Below are 25,070 nucleotides of genomic sequence, written 5' to 3'. Positions count from 1 at the left end.
GTTCACACATGCGAGAGAGCCATTGCCTGCTGCAGTCAACATGTGGTGACCGTGTGTGTCTAAAATCCCAGGAGGCAGAGACCCAAATCTGGATCGCGACAAGGGGATGGCAGATCTCTAGCTAGGGAGTGACCTGTGGGAATGTTTAGAAAGGCAGGAGAGGATATATTTTTGGATGATATCCATACTAACTTGCGTTAACAAGTTCTATATCTTAGCATAGTTCAAACATTCTCCTTTTCAAATTTGCACAGCGGTAAGCTTGTTGCAGGCTCATCTGAGACTCACTATTTAAGATTCCTGCTAAGATCCCTTGTTATTCCTCTTTAGAAGTGTAGACAAGACAATCTTATTAAAATCAATATAAAAGTAGTTTATTCATTTTCATTCAGTTCACAATTAGATTTCTGAAGGCAGGCTTAAGTTACAAAAGTATGTATCTATATCTATATATCTGTATCTATATCTATATCTACATCTAGAAGGAAGCACACGGAGCATTGTGCTCCTCCACCCAGAATAGGCCACACCTATTTCAAGTCACATGTAGAGGAAGCGCTTGTCCCAGCTCAGGAGGAAACAGGAAGTTTTCTTCTGGTTGGCACAAAGCATCCCCTAGCATGTCCACTCTAGGAATGTTGTACCTGACTGCTATGAATTTCATATCCCACAGACCCAAGCTCCTCCTGCCCACTGACCAGAAAATGTCCCCCACAAAAAAAGCCCACCCTGAGATTCCTTCTCCTTTCGTTCTCCAATTTTACAAAGGCAAACTCCTATTATGCAAGAAATTGCTTAATAAAAATTTGTGGTGGCGCCCTCATTGTGAATAAGTGAGGTTCATAGACCACAGAATCATAGAGTTGGAAGGGACCAAAAGGGTCATCTAGCCGAAAACCCTATAATGCAGGAATCTTTTTGACAAGGTGGGGCTCGAACCCACAACCCCGAGAGTCTCATGCTCTACCAACTGAGTTATCCCAAGACTCGGATCAAATTCAGCCGATAGGATTGCAATGAATCGGGAGCAAAGCTTTTGTATGAATATATTACCGCAAGTTATTCTGATGCTTCCAAATGCACTGGTACAAATAAATTTTCAGATTGAACAAGTGGTATAATTACTGTTGTTGCTGTTGTTGTTGTTACTCTCCAGGCAATTTGGATGACTTCCAGCAAAATATAAAAACATAATAAGACATCAGACATTAAAAACTTCCTGATTCTGCTTCTTTGACAGAAGCCGACAAATTTAGGACAGATGCTCTATATCAACTCAATGACAAGGAACCAGGCAGCGGGCCTTCTTGGTAGTGGTACCCACTCTGGAATGCTCTCCCGTCAGATGTCAAGGAAATAAGCATCTATCTGACTTTTATAAGACATCTGAGGGCAGCCCTGTATGGAGAAGCTTTTAATGTTTCATGTTTCATTGGTTTTTTAAAAATATTCTGTTGGGAGCTGCCCTAGTAGCTGGGGAAACCCAGCCAGATGAGCGGGTATAAATAATGTTGTTGTAATATTAATATTATTATGCTTAATTGATAGCAATTCCCAGAAGCCGCCGGAGGGGAGAGATACTCTTGGGCTCCCATCCTCCTTGCAGGCTTGGCCACCATGAGGAGGCAGTGCTGAGATTCCTGCATTGCAGGGGGTTGTACTAGATGACCCTCAGGGTCCCCTTCCACCTCTAGGTTTCTATGATTCTAACAGGGTGCGGGACTAGATGGGCTTGATCAAACTACAGGGCTTTTCGTGTGTTCTGTGTGTGCATGCAGAGGAACGTTTTTCTGTGTGTGTGTCTGAGTGTGTGTGTGTGTGTGTGTGTAGAGAGAAAGAGAGAGAGAGAGAGAGAGAGAACCTTCAGGAAGAGGCCCCTGTCTCTTATTTGCAACCAGGATGAATCAGCTGCAATACCCCCACACTTGACCCACCGCTTCCCTGCCTGCTCTCTCTCCACCCCGAACCCCAATTCCATGGGTATTGCATTGCACAACCCCCCCCCCCCAAAGCTTGCTGCACCCCGAGGCGCTTTGCACTCACTGGATTCCTTGCAGGACAAAGACAGTGGAGGATGGCAGAGGGGGCGGGTCAGCTGTTCTGCTTAAGCCGCGCCCCCTTTCCCAGGTCAGTATGGAGCAGCCCCACCCTCTTTTTCTCTCTCTCTCTCTCTCTAGGAGCTTCACTCTCTGGCTTTAACCCACAAGGCAACGAGCATCTGTTCCCTATACTCAAAGCCCAGGTTCCCTCCCTTCTCTCCCCATTGGCTGGGTACTGCAATTATCCCACTCCCGGAAATATCCTGCCTCCCAGGTGGGGGCTCCCATTCCCGCCCCCGCTGCCCAGGGTCGCCGCCATCTCCAAGATTTCGGGTGAGTGCAAAGCCAGCGGCGTGGAAGGAGGGAAGGGGCTTTGCAAGGGGTGGGGGTCCAGGATGAGAAGCCCCGGGAGGGGGAGAAGAGGAGAAGGGAGGAAAGGGAGCTGTTTCTCTTAATGGCGCCTTGAAGGGGGGGGGGGGAGGAGGGGGTTCCGCTGTGGAAAGAGAGAAGCTTCCTCCTGCCCAGATCTGGTGCAAATGGAGTTGCAGGGAAGGAGGCGGGAAAGGGGAGACGGTTGGGCATTGCAGACCAGCCTCGCCATAGTAATAATTATATAAATAAATAAATGACATTTATAACCCCCCCCCCATTTTCTGGGTTTCCCCAGCCACTCTGGGCGGCTTCCAACAAAATAAGAAACACCAAAAACATCCAAGTCTTCCGTTTTGTAGAGGAGATGGGGACATGGATTGCTGGATGGCAGAGGGAGAAGGAGGAAAAGATGGCGAGGAAAACAAAGGCAGGGGGGTCCTGGCAGGAAGAAGGAAGGGCTGAGGCCTTCTCCAAAGCAGCTCTTTGTTTCTTGAACTCCTTGCATAAAGTAGTGGGGGCAGGGCCGGATTGAGGTTTAATGAGGCCCTAAGCTACTGGAGGTCATTGTTGCTGTTTTTTGTGTTGAATGTAGGCTGCATGGTGATTTATGGACCTAATAGGTATCTAAAACCATTTGCACATAACAGAGTATGTATCTTCTCAAAGTAATTGTTGAACTGAAATACAGTTACGAAGTATATTAATAGTGAATTGTTTATGATGATTATGCTGTCTATAAAACTGTAAAATTTAATTAAAAAATTATTAAAAACAAAATTCAAATCAATCATCATGATATCCCCCCCCCGTTGATTCTGATGGGCGGGGGCGAGTTAAAATATACCCATAGAAGTATATTTGGGTTTGAGAGGCAGGTTATCCACTGCCTGATGGCCATCTTGACAAGAATCTTTCTCAAGGCCTTGTCTTCCACAACCCAGGCAGGGCTTTGAATCAAGAATCCTTTGGAACAGAATTGACAAGATGGAAGCAAGAGGACAGGCAATAAATTCTGATGGCTTGCTTGGAACAAAAATGTATTTGGCAGACACTGTGCTGAAGAGATATATTTGCAAAAAGGGAAAAAACCTCTCAGCCCACTCCACAAATTATCTAGGCTGCTACCTCTTTAAAATAGTTCTTGCTTGTAAATCAAGGCTAAAAAAACTATTCTTTAAAAATCACTTGGGCAGATGTTCAATAGCAAAAAATGAATGGAAAAAAACCCAGTTCTAATACTTTGTTATTATAATTAATTTCAACTGAGGCATCCGCTATGTTCTTTAGTCTGCAAGCCTGGGTGCATGAATGGTGGTTTGGGCCTCAACTAGGGGAGTTCTCATGTCACTAATATAGAGGTTAAAGAGATAGGGGGCAAGGATGCACCCTTGTCGTACCCCCTTATTTATTGGTACAGAGTTTGTGAGATCGCCCTCAGGTGTTAACCTCACCCTAGCGGCCGTCCCTTCATGTAATTTGATCATAAGCCACAACAGCCTTTTATCTATGCCCCACTTTGCCAATTTTCCCCATAGCAGCTCTCTAGAGATACTGTCAAAAGGCGCCTTCAGGTCTATAAAAGCGGCACATAGAAGACCATGAGTGGGGGAAGAATACTTGCGCGCCAAATGATATAGAATTATTGCATGGTCATAGTAGCACGATTTGGTCTAAACCCGGCCTGTTCATGGCCTATCAGATTGGAATCTTCGGCCCATTTGGTTAGTCTGGTTAGCAGGAAGCGAGTATAGATTTTTCCGATGATTGATAATAGACTGATATTACGATAGTTTCCTGGGTCCTCTGGTGGTCCTTTTTTATATATAGGAATTATGATGGACTCCTTCCATGATGTAGGTATCTGGCCCGTGGCATTAATTGCATCAAAGATTTTTGCAAGAATTTTGGCCCACCATGCTGGGTGTTGTTTAATAGCTTCCGCCGGGATCAGATCGGGCCCTGGGGCTTTACCAGTTTTCAGTTTAGCAATTAAATCAACTATTTCCTCCGGGTCAGTATCTGGCCATATGGGCAAGTGACATGAAAGAGTATCAGAATGAGTGTTAGAGATAACTGTCTGGGAGAAATATTTTCTTAGAAATTGTTCCCATGTCGGGGCTGGTATAACCGTCAATGGGTATTTCCTCGATCTTTTGTTGATTAAATTCCAAAAACCACGAGAGCTGCGGTGCTTAGAGGCAGCAATCAGTTCTTGCCAACGTCTTAGCTGCCATTCATGCTTGGCTGACTTCTGTGCCTGTTTGTAAGCAATTTTGGCCTGCAAGTACTCTGGGGGAAGAGTTTCAGCTCCAGAGGATTTATATCTGTTGTAGATACAACAGAGAGAGAGTCTAGCTTGCTTGCATTTGGAATCAAACCAAGGTGCACCGCCCCTGGGTTGATCTCGGTTAACCAGGTGAGTCGGCATCGTAAAGAAGCTAGTTAAATCTGCAGAGAGGTGAGAGAACCACTCCAATATCCTATTTGGTTCAGACAACTCCGCCACTGAAACAATAAGGGGTTCGGAGATATTCCTCTGGAAGAATTCTGCGTATTTTTGGGCCTGTTTCATAGACCATTTAATGCTTCTTACTTGAGCTGCGGCATTTAAACCTACATGAATTGGATGTGAACCGCTAACCGGGTGCCAGTCAATCATTAGCTTGGCCGCTAGAGGTAGGTGGTCACTGAGTTGTACATTGTCTACTTTAAAGTAAAAGAAGTTTGAGAATAGGCCTTCTGAAACTAGAAGGTAGTCTAGGACACTATTTGATGTTGTGCCCAAATGAGTGAATTCACCTGGCACGTCCGGAGGGCAATTGCCATTCAAAATGTTCAAATTCATACGAATGGCCAATTGATAAAGAAGGACTCCCGCCTCATTCAGTCTGATGTCCTTAGATCTTCTTGATGTAGAAGAGATTAAATCAGATTTTGGATAGGGGGGAGGTACCCACCACTTGGCCTTGATTATCCCATCCCAATTGGCGGCTGTACGTGCATTAAAGTCACCACCCATTATCGATGGAATATTAGGGTACATAGCATAACATGCCAATAAATGATCTTCCAGAGAATCCCATCTATAATGGAGGTCCGATATAAGACCACCTGGAGGAAGATAAACATTGGTGATTAATAGGGAGAATTTTCCGCTTGAAATCAGACCTGTAAAGGCAAAAGGAGGAAAAGTCTGAACTAGCGAGAGTTTAGCGCTCATTTTAAGCGATATGGCGATTGCAAGACCACATCTGGACCGGCCACCTTTTTGGGAGGGACTAGCTGGAAGTGACATCACCTTGCCAACAAAGGTCCGTATAGTAAAAGCTATGGTTTTCCCAGTAGTGATGTATGGAAGTGAGAGCTGGACCATAAAGAAGGCTGATCGCCGAAGAATTGACGCTTTTGAATTATGGTGCTGGAGGAAACTCTTGAGAGTCCCATGGACTGCAAGAAGATCAAACACATCCATTCTTAAGGAAATCAGCCCTGAGTGCTCACTGGAAGGACAGATCGTGAAGCTGAGGCTCCAATACTTTGGCCACCTTATGAGAAGAGAAGACTCACTGGAAAAGACCCTGATGTTGGGAAAGATGGAGGGCACAAGGAGAAGGGGACGACAGAGGACGAGATGGTTAGACAGTGTTCTCGAAGCTACAAACATGAATCTGACCAAACTGCGGGTGGCAGTGGAAGACAGGAGTGCCTGGCGTGCTCTGGTCCATGGGGTCACGAAGAGTCGGACACGACTGAACGACTAAACAACAACAACAGCTGGAAGTGATATCAGTTCAAAGCCATTTATATCTATTTTATCTTCTTCCCATGTTTCTTGCAAAAGGATTATCTGAAAATAGTTTATATAGGACATAAATTCGGGATCTAATCTTTTCCTTTTCCAGCCAGCAATATTCCAATTTAGGACTGCTAGCTGGGGACTTCTATGTTGTTCTTTTAACAGTCAAAGCGAAGGAGGGGCAGACTCTCTGGGAGAGACGGAAGATGTAACAAAAAAATCAGTTATTTTACATTGGGAAGATGGTGGCTGTGAGGAACCCTCCAAATTAAAATTTTTAACAATTTGGTTCGAATGTTGGAACACCTGGGATGATCTACTAGAAGTAGATCCCTGAACAGGATGTCTCTTCATTTCGAAATTCTTTGTACAACTTGACAGAGAAATACCCAGAGAGGGAGAAATTAAGTCCGTCGGAGGAGACCCTCTAGCAGATTTATCATCAGGCATTAGGATGATTTTATTGATGCGTCCCATCGGGTCTTCAATCGTTTCCGACGACGGGTCCCGAAGTGTGACATTCACATTTTCCTTTAAAGAAGGTAGTTGAAGTGACATCACGGGGGCGGTAATTATAGAAGACTCTCTCAGGGGCATCACTTGTGGACTACTTCTATAACTGGTCGAAACTGGAGAAGATTCTAGCTCTGGCATAGATGAGTGAGTTAAAGAAGGATTTGAATCAGGCAGGGAGATCAGAGTTTCGTCCTTAGGTGTATTGGCCGGTGGATGTAGATGAAGGTTAAATGAGGATGGCAGAGCCTGGTCGTCTCGTGGAATAGCACTGGGGGCAGAAACAACTGGAAGATTTGAGTCTTGCACGATGGTTTTTGCTTTCACAGTGGGGCTGAGCTGAAGAAGGTCGACCACTTCTGTCCGGTGAACCCAAGTGGGGTTATTTGAAGCATCATTAGTATCTTCCCCTCTGTGTTGGACTTGCAAAAGCTGCGATTTAAGCGTGTCAAATCTTTGCATCATCACCGACTGTTCTTTCGGAGGGAGGACTCTGAACGAATCAATAAATTCCCTTTCATCAAGGGCAGTCTGCAGGTTTCCGTCCTCATATATGGCTGTTTGAGAGGGTATCGAGATTGGTCGAGAATGGCACGCTGCAGAATCATCGCAGTGGGGCCTGGCAGTATTTTGAAGTAAGGCAGAGTCTCTTGTCCTAATGTCCTCACTGCCAGGACACCTATTTAGAAGGGGTTTGATCTTGCTATCTGCAAAAACCCTCGTTGCTACGATATCGGCCATGGACAAAAGCGTTTTCCGCCTAACAAGAATAGATGGTATCTTTTCAGAGTGGAACGCAAGTATCACCTTCAAGAAGTTGGTCTGTCGGAACAGGGGCATCACCGCATAAAGGTCAATCTGATGTTTCTTAATTTTTAAAAGTTTGCTTAAACAGTCTTTAGCCCCTTCTAGCGATGACCATCTTCCTATTTCCGACCTGACAGAAAGGCAACTTTTCTTGGGTTGCAGAGTTAATATCTGATTATTCAATTGGGAATTTAAGATATATTTAATTTTAGTCTCCTTTCTTTTATCTGAATTGGGGTGAGGCAATAAGTTTTTGACCTCACGAACTGAAGATTGTGTTATTGATTCAAGTTTTTCGACTTTCAGCAAGATATTGGATAATTGTGAAGATACCTCGTCCAGCCTTTTGAAGATACAGTGAAGGGTCTTAATTACTAAGTGTAACTGCTCACAACTGGGGAACTCCCCCATATCAGGTGTTAAACCGTCATCCTGTGTTGAGAGTTTTTCTTTCGTATTCTCCTTTACAGGCTTTACTTTTAAAAAATCCCAAGTCGTCGAAGTTGGTGTGGCTTCCAAATCAATTAGAGGTTGGAAGCGATTTTGGGTTTCCACTGCAAAGCAATGCTCAGCATTGTCAGTCCCTCTTCTATTCCGGTGTGGCACCAACCTTGATATTTTTGGTTTAGGGGATGATAGGGGCTCGTCAAAGTCTCTCAAGCGTTTGTTCTGACCCATACTTCCTCCGGCCAAGGATTATACGATTCTTAAAATAACATAAGATTTAACACACGAATAAAATAGTTAAGACCACTGAGTCCTCTCTCCAATTAGGATAATGGCGTTCTCTTCTCTTTTAGCAGCCGAGGCCGACCCGCTGATAAGAGAGAAACAAGGAGTAGTCTGCAGCAATCTGGAGCAGGGCCAAATCTCTCAGAAAGTTTCCATACCATGTAGCTGCAGCAATTATAAAATGCTTCAAAGACTGACTGGGTCAGTTAAGATAAAAATATAGGTCAGTTAAGATAAAATATAAGGAATTAAAAGCAATCCGAAGAGCACCGGTAAGCGCGTCTTACCTCGGCGCCATGTTGGTTCATTTCTTTATACCTTCTATATATCATCTTCAAATACAGTGATACCTCAGGTTACAGACGCTTCAGGTTACAGACGCTTCAGGTTACAGACTCTGCTAACCCAGAAATAGTACCTTAGGTTAAGAACTTTGCTTCAGGATGAGAACAGAAATCGTGCTCCGGCGGCGCAGCAGCAGGAGGCCCCATTAGCTGAAGTGGTGCTTCAGGTTAAGAACAGTTTCAGGTTAAGAACGGACCGCTGGAATGAATTAAGTACTTAACCCAAGGTACCACTGTAATTTTCTCTTAATGATATACAATCTGTAAACTTTACATTTGTTTTCATAAACTTTCCCATTCCTCCAACTGTATATTAAGCCCAACATCCGGAGCCCATTTTATTTGGGCCGATTTTACCTTCTCATCTAAAGTCTCTCCATATAGCAAAATGTTATATGCTTTCTTCAATAATTTGGTATTTCCCTCCACAATTTCCTTTTGAAAGTTTGAGATAGTATAGCTGAACCCCCTTTTATTATCTTTTTTAAATTTCTCATTAATTTGTCTGTGATGCAACCAACTTTGTAAAGTACCTTTCAAGTTTTCATAACTTTTAAATTTCAAACCTTTCTCCTCTTCTATTAACAAATCTCTATATGTTGGCCACTTTCCTTTTTTATCACCCCTCCAGCTACACAGGGTCTAATCCTGCCAGACTTTGGTGGATGCCTCAAAAATGTCCAAGGTGTTGGATATTCAAACCGCAGAGCTTGTCAAAACTGAGAGGCAACTATTTACAAATCCTGTTCTTTCAGCAAAGCAGGAATTTTAGGGTTAAAAATACATTTGCTTTCACTCAGAGGCTGTAATGTAGATTTTTGGGGGCTTTCATCTCATTTCATCTTATTCACAAAACGTCTCTGCAGGGTTCTCCCCTGAATAGCGGAAGCACGGCTTCCATTTTTAATACTTCTCACTTTGAAGTTCAAATTTAAGTCCAAATATTTTTAATTCCTCTCCAAAAGCTTCTTTTTATTTTACCTTATAACAGAAAATCTGTCACTTCAGGGGGCGGCTTTTAGGCTTTGGATATTCATGTGTGCGTTGGAGCCGACAGCCCACCTCGACCGTCTTCCACTCCCCCACCCGCTGCTGATGCAGTTGCGGGAGCCGGTTTGACAGAAGACCTGGGGCTCAGCTGGACCCCGTTGGAGCCCCATTCTTCTGCAGAGTTTTGTGAGGACTTTTCTTTTTTAGCCCTAAAACTTCCCCTCGGTCGCCTGAAATCCCCCCAAAAGGCTCCGCCTTACTCGGACAATGCCCCAGGTGACACCATTTCCTCCACCATCCAGACCGGAAGCCCATAATCACCAAGTCAACTCTTTGTGCCATTTGTTTAATTTTATTACGTTTTGCAAGTTCACGAAATGAAAGGGGGAAAAAAACCCAACCAACTTGATAGCAATCACATAACACACTGACAAATGTCCTGCTTATTTATGTCGTAATCCTTCCTAAAAGTTGTTGTATTACATTCTACTTTAAATTACAGTGGTACTTTAAATTACAGTGGTCCGTTCTTAACCTGAAACTGTTCTTAACCTGAAGCACCACTTTAGCTAATGGAGCCTCCTGCTGCCGCCGCGCCGCCAGAGCACAATTTCTGTTCTCATTCTGAAGCAAAGTTCTTAACCCGAGGTACTATTTCTGGGTTAGCGGAGTCTGTAACCTGAAGCATCTGTAACTTGAAGCGTCTGTAACCTGAAGTACCACTGTATCTTTCCGTTGATATATAATTTTATGGTATTGCTCCCAAAAAGGGGGGTATTATGAGCCATCAAACCCCAGAAAAACACCTTCTCCAAGGTTTCCACAATTTTGACCACTAGTGTATGTTGTCTTCTAGGTCCAAAGACAGACATCCTCACACAGATAGCATGAGCAAGCAGGGCTCCAAAGTGCTTCTCTTGAGAACTTCCCACCTAAGTTGTTTACTCACGGCAAAAGCTCCTATTTCCCAAAAGGACAGGACGGGGAGGTCTCTCCCCCACTTTTAACCCACCCCACTCCCACCGCACGGAAGGCAGAGGTCTTGTTCATTCACAATCCCTGGATCCTGTTGGGATACTGCCAGGGAGACAAAGTCCATCTTGACCTCCATGTCGTCTCCGGACATCCATTGATCTCCCGTAGACACGCAGTATCAGTAATTAGCGACAGGAGCTCCAGAAATAGCTTTCCATATTCTAGAGCCGATGCACGCTCTTATCAGCAGATAAAGCACAGCAAAAGTTGCACCCAGGAGAGCATTATATAGAATTTTATTCAGTGTTGATCAGAACAGAGAAAAACCATGAGTGCCTGCTAGAGAGTTCCGGCAGTGAGAGAAAACGAAAGCAAAGACACAACAGAAACATCCTGTGAGACAAGAAATACGCAGGCTGTGACACAAACATCCTGCTCCCTTTTAAGGTGGAACGGAAATATCCTAACAGATCCACCGCCTCTCCCAGGGGATCCAGATGCAAGCAAGGTGCTTTCTTCTTCTCCATTCAAGGGCCACCCATGTATTCAAAGCAGTCCTTTGCAGATGTCAGACTGTCGCTCACAAAAGCTTAAGGCATAATACATTTATGAGCCTTTATGGGCTGCAGAAGATGAATAAACAGAAGCATAGTTAATCTATGGACTTATATCCTACAAGAGACAGTGATGGCCAGCAACTTGGATATCTTGAAAAAAGGGATTAAGCTGATTTCTGTGCTCTGCCCTCATGGTCCTAGGCAGTAATGCTTCTCAATACTAGATTCTGGAAAGCCCAGGAGGGCAGAGGGCTCTTGGGCTGAAATCTTGCTTGCTGGTTTCCTACAGGCATCTGCTTGGCCACTGTGAGAACAGGATGCTGGACTAGGTGGGCCTTTAACCAATCCAGCAGGCTCTCTTTAGGTTCTAATATGTTAAAATATTTTTACAGTTACCTGTGGCATAAGAACACTTCAGTTCTACTTCTTACTCATAGGAGAGACTGCTATTGGAGCCTGTGATCATTTCCTCACTTGAAAAAGAAAAAGACAGAGATGTGTCATATAAGCCAGTTTCACCGTAGATATCTACTATAACATGATGGTGCTTTCTTAAGTGTGAATGGAGTGATCATGGGTTTCTCTTGCCATTATCTCATCTGCATTCCTAAAAATTTGGAATATGGAGACAGTTGAAAATGGAGAGGGAGGGAAAATAAGAGAAGGTGCACATGGGGATTGACATGTGTTCAGTTCCTTTCTTGTCTTTCCTAAAGGTCTAACAGGATTCTCTCTCTGCTTCAAACAGGTGAGGAAGATGATGGTCAGAATTCTACGGAGCGGTCTGTGAAATCAGTGGGAAGAGCAGAGAAGCCATTTAAATGCATGGAATGTGCAATGTGCTTTAGTCACTGTGGAAAAATGAGGATACACCGACGAATTAACACGGGGGAGAAACCGTTTGAATGCATGGAGTGCGGAAAGAGCTTCAGTCATAGTGTTCACCTTAGAATACATCAACGAACTCACACGGGAGAGAAACGGTTTAAATGTATTGAATGTGGAAAGAGCTTCAGTTGTAGTTATCACCTTAGAATACACCAACGAACTCACACAGGGGAGAAACCATTTAAATGTATTGAATGTGGAAAGAGCTTCAGTCAAAGTGGGACACTTAGAATACATCAAGAAATTCACATGGAGAAACGGTTTAAATGTATTGAATGTGGAAAGAGCTTCAGTCATAGTGGAGCCCTTAGAATACATCAACGAACTCACACGGGGGAGAAACCATTTAAATGCATTGAATGTGGAAAGAGCTTCAGTCATAGTGGAGCCCTTAGAATACATCAACGAACTCACACGGGGGAGAAACCATTTAAATGTATTGAATGTGGAAAGAGCTTCAGTCATAGTGGAGCCCTTAGAATACATCAACGAACTCACACGGGGGAGAAACCATTTAAATGCATTGAATGTGGAAAGAGCTTTGCTCATAACGGAGACCTTAGAATACATCAACGAACTCACACGGGGGAGAAACCATTTAAATGCATAGAATGTGGAAAGAGCTTCAGTCGTAGTGGAACACTTAGAATACATCAACGAACTCATACAGGGCAGAAACCATTTGAATGTATTGAATGTGGAAAGGGCTTCAGTAAAAATGGAGGCCTTAGAATACATCAACGAAGTCACACAGGGGAGAAACCATTTAATTGCATTGAATGTGGAAAGAGCTTCAGTCATAGTGGAGCCCTTAGAAAACATAAACGAACTCACACAGGGGAGAAACCATTTAAATGCATTGAATGTGGAAAGAGCTTCAGTCAAAGTGGAACACTTAGAATACATCAACAAATTCACATGGGGGAGAAACTATTTAAATGTATTGAATGTGAAAAGAACTTCAGTCATAGTGGAGCCCTTAGAAAACATCAACGAACTCACACGGGGGAGAAACCATTTAAATGCATTGAATGTGGAAAGAGCTTTGCTCATAACGGAGACCTTAGAATACATCAACGAACTCACACGGGGGAGAAACCATTTAAATGCATAGAATGTGGAAAGAGCTTCAGTCAGAATGGAGCACTTAGAATACATCAGCGAAGTCACACAGGGGAGAAACCATTTAATTGCATTGAATGTGGAAAGAACTTCAGTGACAATGGAACACTTAGGAAACATCAACAAACTCACACGGGGGAGAAACCATTTAAATGCATTGAATGTGGAAAGAGGTTCAGTGACAATGGAACACTTAGAAAACATCAACGAACTCACACAGGGGACAAATCATTTACATGTATTGAATGTGGAAAGAGCTTCAGTCATAGTGGAGACCTTAGAAAACATAAACGAACTCACACTGGGGACAAATCATTTACATGTATAGAATGTGGAAAGAGCTTCAGTCAAAGTGGAAACCTTAGAAGACATCAACAAACTCACACTGTGGAGAAACCATTTAAATGTATTGAATGTGGAAATAGCTTCAGTCAAAGTGGAGCCCTTAGACTACATCAACATACTCACACGGGGGAGAAACCGTTTAAATGTATAGAATGTGGAAAGAGCTTCAGTCAAAGTGGAAACCTTAGAAGACATCAACGAACTCACACGGAGAAACCATTTAATTGTATGGAGTGTGGAAAGAGCTTTAGTCAAAGTGGAGGCCTTAGGAAACATCAGCTAACTCACACGGGGGAAACCACAGATGTAGGGAATGTGGAAAGAGCTTAAGATGGAGTGGAGACCTTAATATTCCTAAGCAAATTCACACAGGTTAAAAACCATATAAATGTATGCAACATTGCACTCAATGTTCACTATTTAATTTACGTCAAGAAACTCATAAAGGCAGAAATCAATTTTAAATACTTTTTTTATTTTCCATTTTCTTTTTATTAAGTTTTTCCAAACAAATCATACATACATACATAATAGAAGATCCAAGAGGAAATCATAATGTACAAGTAGTACCGAAAAAAGAAAGAAAAAATATAAAAGATAAAGATCAAAAAGAAAGGTGTTTCCCTTCATCCCGGTCTAGGTTATTTAATCATCCTACCTTTCTGCGGTCTCCATTCTCTCTATATCTCCACTTCACAGATTTTATATATCACCTACTGTAATTTTAATATTACCTAAGTTTTTTTCTGTATATGTTAAGAATTTGTTCCAATCATTAATAAGTTTTTTACTTTTTTGATGCCTGATTCTTTGTGTCATCATTGCTAATTCTATATATTCAAATAATTTGATCTGCCATTCTTTAATTGTTGGAATGTTGGTAGTTTTCCAGTTCTGCGCCAACAATATTCTGGCTGCTGCCATTGCGTACTGAAACATTGTCTTATCTTCTTTTTTTTCCTCACCGACCATACCTAACAAAAAAGCCTCAGGTTTCTTGGGAAAAGTGTATTTCAAGATCTTTTTTAATTCCTCATAAATAAGTCCCCAGAACCTTTTTACCTCTACACATGTCCACCACATATGGTAGAAATCACCCTCTTTTATTTTGCACTTCCAGCATTTCTTGTCCCCGGTCTTATACATTTTTTCCAATTTTACTGGACGATGTATCAGCGATACATCATTTTTTCCATGTTCTCCCTGAGTCCCACACAGGCTGTAAATTTCATATCTATTTTCCAAAGTTGTTCCCATCTATCATATTCTAAATTATATCCCAGGTCTATAGCCCATTTAATCATAACCTCCTTCACCTCCTCATCTTTAGTGTCCCATTCCAATAGTTGACCATACATTTTGGATAAAAGTTTGGTGTTTCCTTCCACTATTTCCACCTGGAATTTCGATTTTTTCTCATTTATTCCTATCTTTTTATGTTCGTTCCATAAAGCGTTTATTTGATGGAATTGTAACCAACTTACTAGCTTATCTTTTAGATCCTCATATCTTCTAATCTTCCAACCTTTATCCGATCTAACCAGGAGGTCTTCATAGGTCCATCTTTGCTCTTCCATATTTGGTTTTTTAATCGTAAGAATATCAATGGGTGATAACCACCATGGGGTGCTTTTTTCTAAAAATCTTTTGTTTCTGTCCCATACCTCCAGTAACGCTCCTCTAATAATGTGGTTCGAAAAACCCCTATGTATCTTCCCTCTATCCTGCCATAAGTAAGCGTGCCAGCCAAACCTGGTGTTGAATCCTTCTAAATCTAACAGGCCGGTATTGTTTACAGTAATCCATTCTTTGATCCAACACAGGCACGACGCCTCGTAATATAGTTTCAGGTTTGGGACAGCAAACCCTCCTCTCTCTCTACGGTCAGTGAGGATTTTAAATTTAATTCTTGCTCTTTTCCCCTGCCAGATGAATCTGGACAGGGTTTTCTGCCAATCTTTAAACCTCGTGATACCTCTGATCACAGGAATGTTTTGAAATAAAAACAGCAGTCTCGGCAGTACACACATCTTAATTACAGCCATCCTTCCTGACCAGGATAGCTTTAACCTACACCATGTGTCTAAATCTTTTTTTTATCTCATTCCAGGTCTTAATATAGTTATTTTCTACTAAATTTATATTTTTCGTTGAAATCCAGATACCCAAATATTTTACTTTTTTCACAACCTTTATTCCTGTTTGTAACTAGCTGTTTTCTTTGTTCTTCATCCAGATTCTTTGTTAACATCTTAGTTTTAATTTTATTTAGTTTGAAACCAGATACTTTCCCGAATTCTTCTAATATTTCTGTTTCTCTTAATGGGGCCTTGAAGGGGGGGGGAGGGGGAGGAGGGGGTTCCGCTGTGGAATGAGAGAATCTTCCATCTGGTGCAAAGGGAGTTGCAGGGAAGGAGGCGGGAAAGGGGAGACGGTTGGGCATTGCAGACCAGCCTCGCCATAGTAATAATTATATAAATAAATAAATGACATTTATACCCCCCCCCCCCATTTTCTGGATTTCCCCAGCCACTCAGGGCGGCTTCCAACAAAATAAGAAACACCAAAAACATCCAAACATCCAAGTCTTCCGTTTTGTAGAGGAGATGGGGACATGAATTGCTGGATGGCAGAGGGAGAAGGAGGAAAAGATGGCGAGGAAAACAAAGGCAGGGGGGTCCTGGCAGGAAGAAGGAAGGGCTGAGGCCTTCTCCAAAGCAGCTCTTTGTTTCTTGAACTCCTTTCATAAAGTAGTGGGGGCAGGGCCGGATTGAGGTTTGATGAGGCCCTAAACTACTGGAGGTCATGGGGCCCTTTATATGCCCAGCTACCCTTGGTCAACAGCAAATTGTTGCTGTTTTTTGTGTTGAATGTAGGCTGCATGGTAATTTATGGACCTAATAGGTATCTAAAACCATTTGCACATAACAGAGTATGTATTTTCTCAAAGTAATTGTTGAACTGAAATACAGTTACGAAGTATATTAATAGTGAAATAATTATTAAGCTCTAACTTAAAATGATTTTGTTATTCATAACAAACTTAATAATGCAAACACATTGGCATTTGGCAATAACAAAAGTTCCTTTAGAAACACAATTTACAAAGACACCTAATCTAGTCCTAGAAACTTGCTATAATAATAGGTGTAAATATATGATGCAAACTACTACTAATTATAAATAGCATTATTAACATGAAATTAACTGTTATAACCTGTACAATGCAATTGGAGTTAATACAATGCATTTTTTTATATAAGTATCAATATTACCATAATAATCCACATTCTTCATTGGGACAGCAGACCTTGGTACCCTGTTACACTTAGTGAGTGTAAAAGACAGTATTTCTAGTAATATGTCACATTTATAAATAAAAGCAATACTATACACAGCTGTACATAAAAATTATTTTACAGGACTAATTGTATTAATGCATCTACCCAATACCCATTCAGCTGTATAATTTTATCATGATTCATTGTGTACTGTGTATAAAAACAGTACACAAACATGATCTAAATTACAGTACTTTCCTTCTTGCCTTCTTAATGGGGCCTTGAAGGTGGATTGGGGGGGAGTGTTCCGTTGTGGAAAGAGAGAAGCTTCCTCCTGCCCAGATCTGGTGCAAAGGGAGTTGCAGGGAAGGAGGCGGGAAAGGGGAGAGGGTTGGGCATTGCTAGCAAGGCTCACAATAAAATAATAATAATAATAATAACAACAACAATAATACCCCGCCCATTGTCTGGGTTTCCCCAGCCACTCTGAGCGGCTTCCAACAAAATAAAAAACACCCAAAGAAACCAAACATTGAAGTCTTTTGTGGAAATTGCCTTCGATTTTAAAGAAATTACCAATTTAAGAAATCACGTGGTTTAAATATGTCTGTTGTCCTCGAGGTGCAAACACACATAGCATGAGCGAGCAAGCAGTGCTCCAAAGTGCTTCTCTTGTGAACTTGCCGTCTAAGTTGTTTACTAATGGCAAAGGCTCCTGTTTCCCAAATGGACAGGAGGGGGAGGTCTCTCCCCCACTTTTAAGCCCCCCACTCCCACCGCATGGAAGGCAGAGGTCTTGTTCATTCACAACATCAGTAAACCTCGTGTGTATCTGAAGTGAACCAGGCGCTGCGGCTCCTTCCCCTCTCACTGGGCTGCTGCAAGAAAAGGCAGCGGAGGAGGAGGAGGAAACAGATGGGTTTGAAGGCTCTTTCTGCCTCTCTCCCCTGAGCAGGGGGTATTTGCAGGGCAGGAGGACAGAGGAGGAGGCAGTGAGGGCAGAGGAAGCAGTGGGTGGACCCACCGCCTCTCCCAGGGGGTCCAGATGCAAGGAAGGAGCTTCCTTCTCCATGCAAGGGCCACCCATGTATTCAGAGCAGTCCTTATATTCCACGGGATTTACTCTCAGGCTGTCGTAAGCGAGAAAATGGCTTATCTGCTGAGTTTACGCCAATAAAACTTAGAAACGAGAGGAGATAGGAGTTGTGTTGATTGCAAAGCAATAGGTTACAGCTGGATCATTTCACAAAACTGCAACTCTGTCTGGTGTTCCAGGCAGTGGTATTTATATATGTCATGTCAAACAAAGAATTTCAGTTTCCACCAATCATATACATCAGGGATGTCCAAGCGGTGGATTGCAATCGACAGGTAGACTTCTGTGTTGTTTTGGGTCGATTATGGGACCTTTGAAGGCCCTGCCCCTCTCCGCAATCACTTCTGCACATGCTCCTGTTTCTGGTTTTGCTCAGCAGTTCCTTGTTTTAATGTTTATTGTTGCCAAAAGAATTTAAATTTTTGTTATGTACCCCCCCCTTTAAAAAGTCCCTTTGGAGTTCCACATTCCTCATATTCATCATTACCTCATTTTATTATAATACACACGCACAACAAGCACTGGCAATTTCTGCTGAATGTGTTCTGATGCCTACCACGTTCTGTTACGTTGTGTTGGTGTGCATGTTGGGAACCTGTGTTACATGCAGCCATTTGCATCACATAGCAACTCATGTCCTACCTTTCAACTGTATCTTTGTGATTCTCCTATTAGCTGTATTTTTGCCCCTATTGAGGGGCGGCAACTTGCAAAATAATCAGTTTCATAAAGCACAGACTACCATAACTTCTGTATTAGAAGCACACTCAAGGATTTAAAGGGGTAAACATTATCACATTTATTGTGGCCCTTTGGGCAACTGCCACAAGGCCACTACTGCCCATACCATGCCAGCCTTGGGAAGGGAGACGGGACAGGCAGATGGAAGGAATTGCCAAAGGTGTTTGAAAACGGGTGGAGGCTCTTGGGAAGCGGGTGCCCATTAGGGGCTTCTACAGGGGCAACAGAATGTGTTGGGCAAAATCCCTGCAGGAGCTCTGAGACTCCATTTGCTTCTTCCTTCCTTCCAGGAAGCTACAACGTGCCTTGGCTTCTGTGCTCCTCAAGAAGTTGAACGTCCAAACCTGGTCAGGATGGACGGAGGAAGATGGACAGCTGACCTGCTCAAGCTGTCTCCTGCATCCCTCCCTACGACCTCTGATCATCCCCTCCCGGGACCCTCGGAGAAATCTGGTGAGTTCCAGGGGAGAGGAGATGGGGACATGGATGGCTGGATGGTGGAGGGAGAAAGAGGAAAAGATGGAGAGAAGACCAAAGGCAGGAAGGGGAAGGAAGAAAGGAAGAAAGAAAAGGGTGAGGCTTTTTTCAAAGCAGCTCTTTGTTTTTGGCTGGAGGCTCTGCACATAGGATTGGGCACATGGAAACCAAGGGTGGCCAGTATTATAAGCAAATTGTTTGAACTTGCCAGTCTTACAGACAGGGGTTGTGTGTGAGAGTGGGTGAGTGGGATAATAATTTATAGAGCGCCTGTAATTCTGTCCCTCCATAAGCTTACATGGAGATACAGTGGTACAACCTTGGTACAAATTTCAAATTAAGTGTACAAAACCAACAAAGAGACTCATGGGCTTAGCTCATAATACATTTATGAGCCTTTAAGGACTCCAAAGATGAATAAACAGAAGCATAGTTAATCTATGGACTTCTATCCTACTGGAAACAGTGACGGCCAGCAACTTGGATATCTTGGGGGGAAAGGATTAGGCTGGTGTCTGTGCTCTGCCCTCGTGGTTCTAGGCAATAATGCTTCTTAATACTAATTTCTGGAAAGCACAGGAGGGCAGAGGGCTCTTGGGCTGAAATCTTGCTTGCTGGTTTCCCCCAAGCATCTGCTTGGCCACTTTGAAAACAGGATGCTGGACTAGGTGGGCCTTTACCCAATGCAGTAGGCTCTGTTTAGGTTCTAATATATTGCAATATTTTTACAGTTACATGTGGCATAAGAGCACTTCCGTTTCACTTCTTACTCGTAGGAGAGACTGCTATTGGAGCCTGAGATCATTTCCTCACTTGAAAAAGAAAAAGACAGATGTGTCTTATAGGCCAGTTCCACCGTAGATCTCTACTATAAAATGATGGTGCTCTCTTAAGTGTGAATGGGGTGATCATGGGTTTCTCTTGCCATTGTCCCATCTGCATTCCTAAAAGTTTGGAACATGGAGAGGACAGTGGAGAATGGAGAGCGCGTGAAAATAAGAGAAAGTGCACAAGGGAATTGGCGTGTGTTCAGTTGCTTTCTTGTCTTTCGTAAAAGTCTAACAGTATTCTCTCCCCCCCCCCGACTCCCAAATAGGTGAGGAAGAGGATGGTCAGAATTCTATGGAGCCATCTGTGAATTCATTGGGAAGAACAAAGAAACAATTTAAATGCAGGGAAAGTGGAATGTGCTTTAGTCACTGTGGAAGAATGAGGATACACCAACAAACTCACACAGGAGAGAAACCATTTGAATACATGGAGTGTGGAAAGAGCTACAGTTGTAGCCGAACACTTGGAATACATCAACGAAATCAAATGAGGGAGAAACAGTTTAAATGTATTGAATGTGGAAAGAGCTTCAGTGAAAGTAGAAACCTTAGAATACATCAACGAACTCACACGGGGGAGAAGCCATTTAAATGCATTGAATGTGGAAAGAGCTTCAGTGAGAATGGAGCACTTAGGAGACATCAACGAACTCACACAGGCGAGAAACCATTTAAATGTATTGACTGTGGAAAGAGCTTCAGTGAAAGTAGAAACCTTAGAATACATCAACGAACTAACACGGGGGAGAAACCATTTGAATGTATTGAATGTGGAAAGGGCTTCAATGAAAGCAGAAACCTTAGAATACATCAACGAGCTCACACGGGGGAGAAACCATTTGAATGTATTGAATGTGGAAAGACCTTTAGTGAAAGTAGATACCTTAGACTACATCAACGAATTCACACAGGAGAGAAACCATTTAAATGCATTGAATGTGGAAAGAGCTTTAGTGCAAGTGGATACCTTAGAATACATCAACGAACTCACACAGGAGAGAAACCATTTGAATGTGTTGAATGTGGAAAGAGCTTCAGTGGGAATGCAGCCCTTAGAGGCCATCAACGAACTCACACGGGGGAGAAACCTTTTAAATGTACTGAATGTGGAAAGAGCTTCAGTGAAAGTGGAACACTTAGAATACACCAACGAACTCATACAGGGCAGAAACCATTTGAATGTATTGAATGTGGAAAGGGCTTCAGTCAAAATGGAGCCCTTAGAATACATGAACGAACTCACACAGGGGAGAAACCATTTAATTGCATTGAATGTGGAAAGAACTTCAGTGAATGTGGAACACTTAGAAGACATCAACGAACTCACACGGGGGAGAAACCATTTACATGTATTGAATGTGGAAAGAAATTCAGTGACAATGGAACACTTAGAAAACATCAAAAAACTCATACAGGGCAGAAACCATTTAAATGTATGGAGTGTGGAAAGAGCTTCAGACTGTGTGGAGACCTTAATATTCATGAGCGAATTCACACAGGTGAAAAGCCATAAATGTATGCCGTGTTCCACTCAAGATGCACTCTTTACTTCACATCAAGAAACTCATAAAGGCGGAAATCAATTTTAAATGCATGGAACCAGTGAGATGTTCTGGTGTTTATATTTAAATTTGTACACACACACATATATATATGTATTAAAGTAATGAAGGTCACATATACTATATGTACAAAAGAAGTTGCAAGTTGTTGCTAGATAAACGGGGAGAGTGTGAATCTGGAATGTTCAAGGTGTGTGATGAATCTGTTGAGTTTTGACCTCCGCCCTTCAGTGCCAAAATGATGCGCTGCCCTTGTCTTGTGGATCAGCATCTGTCAGGCTTCAGGAAACTGGCTTCCTTCCCCCCTTGGCCGTAGATAAGCAGAACAAAGGAAAAGGAGTCTTCTTACCTGTTAGAAACTTTAATGATTCCAGCGAGAGAACAAAGAACCTGTCTTCTAGGAATGGCAGTGCTCCCAATGAAGAAGTCCACCCCCTCACATTGCTAGTCACCCATGTCACTTCTGCATCTTGTAACCTGGGCTCGTACCCTCTGTGCTTTCTGTCCTGCCACTTTCACAGCTCTCCCTGACCTTGGGGAAAGCGTAGGGATGCTTTCCAGAGACAGTGCATCAGTTACCTCTCTCTCCCCCAGTGTTTTTTCTTCAAGCTGTTCCCCATCCAGTATTTCCCAGCTTCTGCCTTCTGAACTATGTTCCTCTGCAAACCACTGTTCCAAATCTATACAGTCCTGCTCCTGGGAAGATTAAGGGGGATTGGGAGGCTCCCACCATTTTGCCTCAGTGCAGCTCTCCTCAGCACAATCCCTGGAGACTGCGCTTAGATTTTGCTTTAGGGGAGACAGCGTGGGCCTGGGTCTAGGCCGGGGGGGGGGGGGAATAAAGGTTGAGATTTACAAGGGATGCTTCTTTTTCTGCGCAAGGCTGGTTCTTGTTTCTCCTGAGTACACGCCTGTAATCGGCGTGTGTGCTTTTAGCAGGAGAGCGTCCCTTTGTCTCAGAGCGTAAGATGCTTCAGGAGGCATTAGAGCGAAGCGCCTGTATCATACATGTGCCACGAGAGCAATGGTGGGGGGCATGTCAATACCTGTCGGGGTGCTTAAAAGGAGGCTGTTGTTTCATGAGAGGGGGCGGGAGGAGGAGAGCCTCAGCAACGCCGAAGAGAAGGAGCCAAGCGTACTGATAGGATACATGTGGTTGCTACTCTGACTTTGAAGCTGGTACATGCTTCTGCTAAAAGCAGGTCTGGAGTAGGGAAGATTAAGTTAATTGCAACCTTGAACTATGGTTACCAGACGTCGCCGTTTCCCGGGGAAAGTCCCCGGATTTACAAATCTGTCCACGGCCAAAATCTGTCCCTGGAATGTCCCTGGATATCATTTCATGTCCCCGGGTTTGTATTTTAAGTGTTGTAGATTTATTAGGAGGGAATGAATGTTGCATGATTGTTTCAACGGCACAAGACACAGCATATGGGGACTTCTGGCGAGGCAAAATGGCGGGTGCCACGCAGCAGCAGCTCCTGAAGCCAGCCAGAGTCAACTGCGCTACCAGGCTGGCTCCAGGGTGCTGAGACTGCCGCTGCCGCTTCCACTGCTGAGGAGGAACTGGGGGAACCAATGACCCCCCCCCTCACGACCCAAATCAAGACAGAAGCGAGAGCACCTGGCCATCTGCCCAGCAGCGCTCCGGGGCCAGGAAAACCCTGGAGACAAGGCAGGGAGAAGAAGGAGAAGGAAGAGAGAGAAAGAGGAAGGAGAAAAAGAGGGAAGCCCCGACCTTGCCATGCCACTGCTGCCGCTGAGGAGCAGAGGGAGGAGAGCACTGGGAGGGCAAGGACGCGTGACCGAACCCAGGCCCGACTTGAGCCTACTCCACGGCGGCTAGCACTCCTAGAGAACAGGCCAGGGCCCAGAGGAAGGTCGTGCGACAGAAGAGATTACTTCTTAATTTTTCTTTAAAAATAGCGTTTTAAAAATAACTTTTTTTCTCTTTTTTTTAAAAAAAGGGTCCCTGGATTGCTACTCTGACTTTGAAGATGGGCAGTGGATGTGGCACATGCTTCTGCTAAAAGCAGATCTAGGGAAGATTAAGTTAATTGCAACCTTAAACACACTTGGGTCCCATTAGAGAGGATCCTCATGAGGCCGGAGGAACATCGCCCGGCTGAGAGGCGTGAAGGCCACTCCCTGCAAGGCCTTTCCCACCTGGCCCTGGGGGCGGGGCCCAGACTCACCCAGCCCTACTATGTTAAATATGTGTTCTGTAGTTGACCTCCTTTGTAATGTTTTATTTTGAAATCTTTAAGATAATGTTTTCGTTTTCTTTTATGTTGCTTTGAATATACTCTATACAGTAGTAAGTTGGGATAAAAACACCTCAGGTGACAAACATTTCAGGTTACAAAATCCACTAGCCCAGAGGTTGTACCTCTGGTTGAGAACTTCACCTCAGGATGAGAACAGAAATTGCACGGCAGCAGCGGGAGGCCCCATTAGCTAAAGTGGTACCTCAAGTTAAGAACAGTTTTAGGTTAAGAATGGACCTCCAGAACCAATTAAGTTCTTAATCCGAGGCACCACTGTATTTCACTCTTTTCAAATTGTTTTATTTATGTTTTATTGATTTAATATGCTGTAAACCGCTTTGAGGTTTTTCTTAAAAATATAAAGCGGTATAGAAATGAAATAAATAACAATAAAGTATAGAGCAGGGATATCCAACATGGGGTTGTTCAGATGTTGGGGAACAACTCCCATAAGGCTCAGCCTGTATGGCCAAGATTGATGGGAGTTGTAGTTCAAAAACTCAAGGGTGGAAAATCTCACGTTTCTTACAACTTTTCATTAGGAATAATTATAGGTAAAACTTTTGTTGATTCAGAGCTCATTTTTAGCTTCCAGGAGCAGCTGGTCACTTCTGCTTTATAAACAAACCCAAATATATTGACACACTTTACTTTAAAACCAAATTTCAGAACAGAGACAAACCAAACTTCTTTTAAAAACACACACCCGTTTTTTTACTTTACAAACCATTATCTTCTCAATCCAAGATTTGCTTTTCATATGTATAAAAATACTTGGTTAGAAAGGGGGTACAGAAATAATAATACAAAAGCTACATTAAAAGCATTATCAGCATTTAAAAAGAAATGCTAGTGGTTGTTCAAGGCATTGAGCTACAAATTAAGGCAAAGATCAACCATTGCTAGGTGGAGCCTGGAGACATAATCCTAGAATCAACCCCTGCCCACCCCCAGCCCGCTTTTGCCTGTAAATGTACTTGATTCAAAGATCACAAAAATTGGGCACAAAATGGACATAATATACAAATGAAAGACTGGGAAAACTAAAGGTGGACCTAAAAATTACGGATTGTATAAATTTGAAAGAATTATATGAAAATGGCTAAAATGTGTAGATCATGTTCTAATATATGTTGGAAGTGTGGAGAGAAAGAAGGAACATTTTACCACATGTGGTAGAATTGTAATAAAAAATTAAGGGGAAATGATTTATAATGAGATGGAAAAAAATGTTTAAAATAACTTGCTAAAAAAACAGAAGCTTTCTTATTAGGTATCACAGGGCAGTGTTTACCCAAAGAGTTGAAGAACTTATTTATGTATGCCACAAGGGCAG

General features: G+C 43.0%; 2 protein-coding genes across 2 annotated transcripts in view; both read left to right on the top strand.

Moving 5' to 3' along the window:
* Positions 1-25,070, top strand: part of LOC310672941 (uncharacterized protein) — a gene marked incomplete at its 5' end in the record, with an annotated part of 173,689 nt that overhangs the window by 64,774 nt on the left and 83,845 nt on the right. The window contains one exon of the mRNA XM_083430624.1: positions 18,889-19,051. Within this exon, the coding sequence (XP_083286750.1) occupies positions 18,889-19,051 (163 nt within the window). The remainder of the gene's footprint in view (positions 1-18,888; positions 19,052-25,070) is intronic.
* LOC310672853 (uncharacterized protein) lies at positions 2,050-15,616 on the top strand (the record flags this gene model as incomplete). Its single annotated transcript, XM_083430509.1, has 3 exons — positions 2,050-2,372; positions 11,874-13,121; positions 15,591-15,616. Exons 1-3 carry the CDS (start codon positions 2,075-2,077, stop codon positions 15,614-15,616), a joined length of 1,572 nt encoding a protein of 523 aa, XP_083286635.1. The 5' UTR covers positions 2,050-2,074.

This window comes from Podarcis tiliguerta (genome assembly GCF_965153285.1).
Source record: "Podarcis tiliguerta genome assembly, chromosome: 2".
Taxonomy (NCBI): Eukaryota; Metazoa; Chordata; class Lepidosauria; order Squamata; family Lacertidae; genus Podarcis; species Podarcis tiliguerta.
Note: the sequence above shows the minus strand (reverse complement) of the source record. Positions and strands in the feature narration are given on the sequence as shown.